The 8,010-nt window shown below is 35.2% G+C and overlaps 1 protein-coding gene across 1 annotated transcript; it reads left to right on the top strand.

Annotated features, from left to right (window-relative positions):
* The first annotated feature begins 361 nt into the window (after window positions 1-361).
* On the top strand, window positions 362-2,010 carry LOC137959449 (uncharacterized). Its single transcript, XM_068806823.1, has 3 exons — window positions 362-496; window positions 584-866; window positions 926-2,010. Exons 1-3 carry the CDS (start codon window positions 362-364, stop codon window positions 2,008-2,010), a joined length of 1,503 nt encoding a protein of 500 aa, XP_068662924.1.
* Window positions 2,011-8,010: the final 6,000 nt, after the last annotated feature.

The raw sequence follows: 8,010 nt of genomic DNA, 5'->3' as shown, positions 1-8,010 counted from the left end.
GGAGTTTCTTGTGGTATGTACGAGTATGAAACCCACGGGGGTGACTGAAGAGCAAATTAAATTATGAGCCTTTTCTTTTTCTTTGAAGGATTCGGCTAAGGATTGGCTCTATTATCTACCCTCCAGGAGTATTACCACATGGGGCGAGATGAAGAGATTGTTTTTGGAGAAATATTTCCCAGCTTCAAGGGCGGCCAACATTTGAAAAGAAATTTGTGGTGTAACGCAGCATAACGGAGAGTCCCTACACGAATATTGGGAACATTTCAAGAAATTATGTGCAAGGCGCCCCCATCATCAGATTAGCGAGCAACTTCTTATCCAGTATTTCTATGAGGGACTTCTACCCACGGATAGGAGCATGATTGATGCTACTAGTGGAGGAGCTTTGGTGGATAAAATTCCCGAGGCCACGAGAAACTTGATTGCAAATATGGCGGCCAATTCTCAACAATTTAGCACTAGGCTTGACCTTCCATCTAAGAATGTTAATGAGGTAAATATTTCCTCCCTTGAACAACAAATTGCGAGTCTAATTTCTCTTGTTTGTCAAATGGTTGTAGGTAATACGTAAACTGTGAAGGCTTGTGGGATTTTTTCAGTAGTAAAGTATCCAACCGATATGTGCCCAACTCTTAAAGAGGAGCCCATTGAGCAAGTGAATGTGACAGGTGGTTTTCCTGGACAACCTCAAAGGAAGTATGATCCCTATTTGAACATGTATAACATGGGATGGAGGGATCATCCCAACCTTAGCTATGAGAATCCACAAGTTAATCAGCCCGCGACTCAAAATGACCCAAGTTACCAGCAATATAGACAACCATATTCCCCTAGACAACAACCGGGCCAAACTTCCAATTTTGGTATGTCTTTAGAAGATATTTTTAAATCTCTTGCTACTAATAATTTGCAATTTCAACAGGAGACAAGGGCCAATATTCAAATTTGGACAATCAGATGAGTCAGATGGCAATCACAATTAGTCGGCTAGTGGCACAAAGTTTGGGAAAATTGCCCTCTCAAACGGTAGTAAATCCAAGAGAAAATGCAAGTGCAATCTTTTTGAGAAGTGGTAAAGAGGTTAAGATTCTGGTAAAGGTAACCCCTGCATCGTTGGAGCAAGAAAAGGAGAAAAATATTGTTGCAGACAGGAACGTTCCCAATGATGATGACATACCTAAGCATAAGTTTCCACCTCTTTCTGATTATAAACACGTTCCTCCTTTTCCTCAGGCTTTGGCAGATTCTAGAAAATATGAGAAAGGTAAAGATTTATGTGAGACTTTTTGTAGATGTGAGGTAAATATTCCACTTTTAGATGCTATTAAAGAAATGCCTCGTTATGCTAAATTCCTGAAAGAACTATGCACAATTAAAAGGAAACAGAAACTTAAAGGATGTGAGAAGGTTAGAGTAGGGGAGAATGTTTTTGCAATTATTCAAAGAAAACTCCCGGCGAAGTGCAAAGATCCAGGTATGTTTACTATACCATGTACATTAGGTAACACCGGATTCGAGAAGGCCATGATAGATTTAGGAGCTTCGATTAATGTCATGTCATATTCAATACATGCTTCTTTGAAACTTGAAACTTTGAATAAAACTGGTGTTGTGATTCAATTGGATGATAGATCTAATGCCTATCGTAAGGGTGTAGTTGAGGATGTTCTTGTGCAAGTTAATGATTTTATTTTCCCTACTGATTTCTATGTTCTTGATATGGAAAATGGTGATCAAATTGCTTCTATTTTGTTAGGAAGACCATTCTTAAAGGCATCAAAGACTAAGATAGATGTTCATAGTGGCCCACTTACCATGGAATTTGATGGTGAAATTGTTAAGTTTAACATTTATGAAGCCATGAAATATCCTAGTGATGATAATCTTGTTTATTCTATTGATGTGATGATTCTTTTAGACAGGAAGTTTTTGAACTTGATGGAAAAAATGAATTGGAAGTTGCCATTAGTAACCATCTTGAGAAAGAGAATGAGAAGTTACCCTTGAGTTCTGATTTGCAAGAAACTGTTGCAGCGTCCACAGTTACAACATTCAGGTAACGTTCTTTATATTGAGTTACCAATTTCTAACAAGAGGCCTTCACCCTCTGTTTTGCAGGCTCCCACTCCAGATTTGAATCCTCTCCCACTCACCTCAAGTACATGTTCCTTGGCAATGGAGGAACGTTACCAGTGATCATCTCCAGTATACTTAGTGCACCGCAAGCATGTGCAGGATGAACTTCATTTACAGGAAACGTTCCTTGATGAGCAATTGCTCGCCGTGAATGTGACATTACCTGGGTATGCGAATATAGTAAATTATTTGGTTATTAATATGTTACCTCTTGGTTTGTCTAGGGCTCAAAGAGATAAGGTCAAGAGTGATGCCAAATACTATGTGTGGTATAACCCATAATTACAGAAGCATTGAGTCGAGCCAATGACAATAAACAAAGGCGCTGCTTGGGAGGCAACCAAAGGGGAGTTTGTTCCTTTTTCTCTTTATTTTCGTATTTATATTTTGGTTATTTGTGCCTTCTCTTTAAATTTCACCTTACATTGGGGACAATGTAAGTTCTAAGTGTGGGGGAGGGGATTTAGGTTGTGTTTCAATTACATTTAAAAAACATTCCGAAAAAAATATTCTTTGTTTTTGTGGTTTTTAATGATTTTTTGATTGTGTATGTCATGAGCAAGATTAAATTAGGCTCTTGAAAGATTCATAACATGATTGAATAAGTAATCTTCCAACTGAGAATGAATTAGTATAGTTATTTTCTTTGAGGATGGTAGTGACTAAACTCTGTTGACGAAAGACGGTGAGATATTGAGCCTTTAGACTGACACATCCATATCAGTCTCACTATTTTCTGTCATGAGAGATAATCTTCCATGGATTTTTTTCTCTATAACTTGCCTTGATTCTATTTGAGGTCACATTGACACATGCATGCATGAACATGATTAAGGCCCTCTTTGTTATAAGCTACACAAGCCAAATAGCCTACCTTCTAATTAATTTATTTTCCTTTTGTTGAACCCCTTTGAGATTTATTGTTTTTTTTTGTGTGTGAACCCACGTTACAAGCTTTAAACCTGAAAAAAAAAGAAAAAAAAACCTTTTACCCAAGCCGTAGAGCTAGTGGAGCATTGTTCATCATTATGGTTTGTGTGGGTGTGCAAGAAATAAGTGTGGTGGTGTATAGATTTGTGGTATGGCAATGATTGGTGAAATGGAACATGTTTTCATCCTCAATTCATGAGTGCCATAGTCAATGTAAAACAATAAAGGGTGAAGAGAAAAAGAAAAGAAGAAAGGAAGTGATGGAGGGAATGGCTTTTAAAGTTACAAATTTTCCGTGTTCATGATTCTTCCAAAAATTCCAAGAAAGGGGTTTATTTATATGAGATAGATACAAATTGAAGAAGATGGTGAGTGGAGTGATTGGTTTTACATGTCTAATATATTCGAGCTTGAGTTGATTCATTTTTTCTCCACTAGTTTTGATGGCTTTTGAGCTACATTCCCAAATATTTCCCACCTTGATCCTAAACCCCGTTACAACCTTTGAAAAGTCCATATGATTTGTGTTATGCATGTGATCTGAGTGGTGGAGAATGAGTAGATATGCAAGCCTATGGTAGATCATTTTCATTGGAATGAATTTGAGAGAAACACATACCCTTCAAACACATGAGAGTCGAGTGTTTATTTCTGTGAGGGTCTACTTATTTAGTTTACTCCATTTTTGAATGAAACTGCTTACTAAGTAATTGTAAGTTGTTTAAGAATTTTTGTTTATGATATGTTATGAGTTTTGAAGAGCTTGGTTGTTTTTTGTTGATGGTGTTACAACCTTGGTATTTTTGGGAAAGTGAATTTGAGTTTTGCCCGAGGACGAGCAAAAGCTAAGTGTGGGGGAATTTGATGAGAATGAAATATGTCATATTTTTATCCCTTAATGCTTAGGCTTTTATAATTATTTGGTGCCTAAATATACTCATTATTCTTATGTTTTGATTTAGGATGCACATGGAAAAATTAAGTGCGAAACGAAGTTAATTGAGCGATTCTGGACAGTTTCAACATTGCTTCATAACCTATTTATAACTCTCTCATCCAAGCTCTGATGGAGATGCTTCAAGATGATATGGAATTTCAAGAAAACATTCTACAACTTTTATGTTTAAAATTTTGAGCAATATGGGCTTCATACTGGTCTAAATGAGGATTGAAGTGGCGGCATGTGCACTATGACCTAGACCGAATGCACGCAAAGAAAAACCCTAAATCGGGAGAAAAAAGGGGAATAAAAGGAGAAAAGGAGTTTGATGCCTCTGACATCATTTTTTCTTCTCCATATTTTGCTCTCTTTTCTTTAGTTTTTTCTTCAGATTTCTTCATGGCCCTATGTGGCTAAACTTTCAGACTTGGTCAAAGGAAGTTGAAGCTCGGTATCAATAAAATTGTGAGATCTGATTTATTTTCATCATTCAATTTATGTTTTGACTATCTAATGTTCTTCTAAAATTTTGTTCATGGTTGTCTCGTTTAATCCCTATGAGGCCTACTAGTTTATTACTCATTGCAATCTACTTCTAGGTTAGATGTCAAATCCGTAATTGTTTGATCTCTCTAGCCTCTGAAGCAATCGAGATTTAATGGTTTGCTGCGGTAGGAATTATTAGATCTTGAGAAGAACACTGGACTAAATTAAATGCAGCTGCTTGTGCTTGTGTTTTTTAGCTTCATCGATCTCTCTAATTCTTAAGGCTGCTGCTAGATTAAACCTTTAGTGCTTGTCTTGGGTTGTTTAGTAGTTAGGGTTAATTGGATCGCTTGTTTTATAATTAACTACGAAAGGAGAGATAGGAAGATAGTTCCAACGATGAATATTCAAGTGCGAATTGATATATGCTTGCATCGATGATCAATTGTGAAATTCCGATGGTGGATGCTGACTTAGACCAAGGTTTGTTCTTTTGATTGATTTCGATTCTATTAATTTGAATTGTTTCTCAATTGTTTTTTTTAAAAGTGTTTTCATTATACTCAAACCCCCCACCCCCCCCCCCCCCCCCCCCCCCCCCCCCCCCCCCATCCTTGTTCACGGAGCATAAAAGTCGACTAATCACTCTTCATGGGATCAATCCTTACTCGAACTACAACATATATTTTTAGGAGTATAGATTTTATTTTTAGTTGCATGCGACAACACACCAGACACATATTTTTAAAAGAAATTATTTTCCAATGTTTCCTAAAAAATGCACTAACAAAGTCTAATAGGTGTAGAAAGTAATTTGATTCACCAAAAATGGCCTTTCCACAAAATTTTCCTCGTAAGAAATTTCAGCTAGAAAAGTGTTAGGAGGAAACATGAGGCACTAATGGTCCCTATAGATGTATTTTTACTAAAATACTTTTCCAACCTTTACTAAAAAAATTAACTATCAAGGCGTTGTAGTTATAGAAATTAATTTGTTTAAGAAAAATTTCACTTGCCAAAAAAATTGACTGGTAAGAATTTTAAACAAAAAAAGTTTTTCTAGGAAAATTGAGGCACTTGTGCACCCTGGAGATGTAATTTTACCAAAAATACTTATCCAACTTTTAATGAATGATTGTAGAAGTTCACACCAATAGGTTTAGGCTTGTTCAATGAATTTTTCAAAACTGATATTGCTAGTTTAAACTACTACCAAGGAGGTATTTAATATAAAAGAAATCATCTATAACTTCCAAAAAAAAAAGTTTATAAATAGTAACCATAACTATTTAAAAGGTTAATAAGAAAAAACATTAGAAATAAATCTCCCAATCCTTCTCATATATTCTAGAACAAATTTTCCTTTATCAAATTAAGGTTCTGAATCTTGATGCACTCAAATTGGGAAATATCAACTTTTTCCTAAATAAATGATTGCCAATATCGGTTTTCCAAGTTCAATTAGCAATTAATTTTGTGTCATCATACTAGGACAACTGTTAATTTTCCTTCCATCCAAACTAATAGGAAACAGAACAATCTATATAAATGTAATCCATTCACCCTACGAAGAACACAAGAAAAAGTGAACCACAAAAGTAACATTTAAAAAACTAAACATATAATTATGTGACAAGAAATTATCAAATGAATAACAATACAATAGATGGAAGTCCATTTGGACTTTCTTTGTTTCACAACTATAGCTTTTTAGATTAATCACGAAAGAAATTAGTTAGGCATTCTAGATAATTAAAGAATGATACTAAGTTAAGTCATTGAAATTGGTTGAGATGCAAAATTTTATGATTTAGTTCCTAATTTTTAATAATTCCCCAAAGCTTTTACCATTCTGCTCTTGATTTTACTATGCATATCCATTTGATGTAGGAGAAGACTTATATCAAAACCTTCATTAATGTGTTCATTGAATCTCCTATATAATGCTTAAAGATTGTAGAAGTTCGAACCATAGAGTGTTCATATATATGTTCATGCTTGTTCTTAGATTTTTTTTTTTCAAAGCTGATATTTCTAGTTTAAACTAAAAAAGTGGTATTTAATATAAACGAAATCATATGTAAGTTCCTTAAAAAAATAAAGGTTACAAATAGTAACCTTAACTATTAAATAAGTTAAGAACAACAAACATTAGAAATAAATCTCACAATCCTACTCATATATTCTAGAACAATTTTTCCTTTGGTTAATTAAGGTTCTCAATCTTGATGCTCTCAAATTGGAAAATACCTACTTTTTCCTGAATAAAGGATTTGCCTCTATCAATTTTTTAAGTTCAATTACCCACTGATTTTGTGTTACCATACTAGGACAATTGTTCAATTTTCCTCCATTCAAATAGATGGGAAACAAAAAAATATATTTTAATGTTATTCACTCTCCCGGTGATGCACTCAAGACTAAGAGAACCACAAAGGTAACATATAAAAAATTAAATATACAAATATGTCAAAAACATTATCGAATGAATAAAAATTCTAAATGTTGAATTTAGGATCCCATGAATAATACCTCGAGCAAGGGGAGAGAGAAATAAAAAATGGAAAAAAAGAAGAGCTCTCGGGTAGAGAGAGAAGAGAAGGAAAATAAAAGAGAGTATAGAGAGAACACTTGACACGAAAGAGAAGAAAAAAAATAAGAAAATTACTTGATGAATTCCGAGTTACAAAAACCTCTATTTATAGTTGAGGAGGTGATAGAGTCCATGTACAAGTAATTTTAGGACTCCTAATTACATTCAAACTAGAACTCTCCAAGATAAGCCTATCAGGATAAGATTACATTATTTTTTTAAGAGACTAATTTAACTCAACTACAAACACCTTCTTTAAGGACGTGAATCAAACTAGAGAGCCAGCTCTTGGTCTCATCATGTGGGTCCTACATGATCTTCCAGCTCATGTAGATAGAGATACCAGCTCATGCTATCCTTGTGGGTCCCACTTGATCTTCAAATCTTCTAGTTAATTCCAGCACATGTTCCTTATCTCTTAGATTGAGCCATTTTGTATGAGGACTCTTGTTGACACCTCTCGAGCTCATGGTGGGTCCCACCAGCTTGTGGGGCCATGGTGGGTCCCACATTGTAACACTCCCCCTCAAGCTGGGGTGAGAAAATATTGTAGATGCCCAGCTTGCAGCAAATGTTGGACAAAATTTTGTGAATGACTGGTTTGGTGAGAATGTCTGCAACCTAGTTCTATGAAGATATATGCTGGAGAGATAAGACGCCGGCAGTGAATTTTTCTCGTATGAAGTAGCAGTTTATTTCTATATGCTTTGTTCTCTCATGGAAGACTAGATTTGATGTGATGTGAATTGCAACCTGATTATCACAATATAGATTCATTGGAACTTCTTTGCAAAATCCTGGTTCAGTTAGTAGAGATCTGATCCATAAGAGTTCACTGACTGTGTGTGCCATGGCTCTGTACTCTACTTCTACACTAGACCTTGCAACAACATTTAGTTTCTTGCTTCTCCATGTAACCAAG

Source organism: Aristolochia californica, unplaced genomic scaffold, assembly GCF_029961685.1.
Source record: "Aristolochia californica isolate CCGP_79_NKW_82.1479 unplaced genomic scaffold, dmAriCali1.0.hap1 SCAF_3, whole genome shotgun sequence".
Taxonomy (NCBI): Eukaryota; Viridiplantae; Streptophyta; class Magnoliopsida; order Piperales; family Aristolochiaceae; genus Aristolochia; species Aristolochia californica.
The sequence above is the reverse complement of the archived record's forward strand: the minus strand, read 5'-3'. Positions and strand labels throughout refer to the sequence as shown.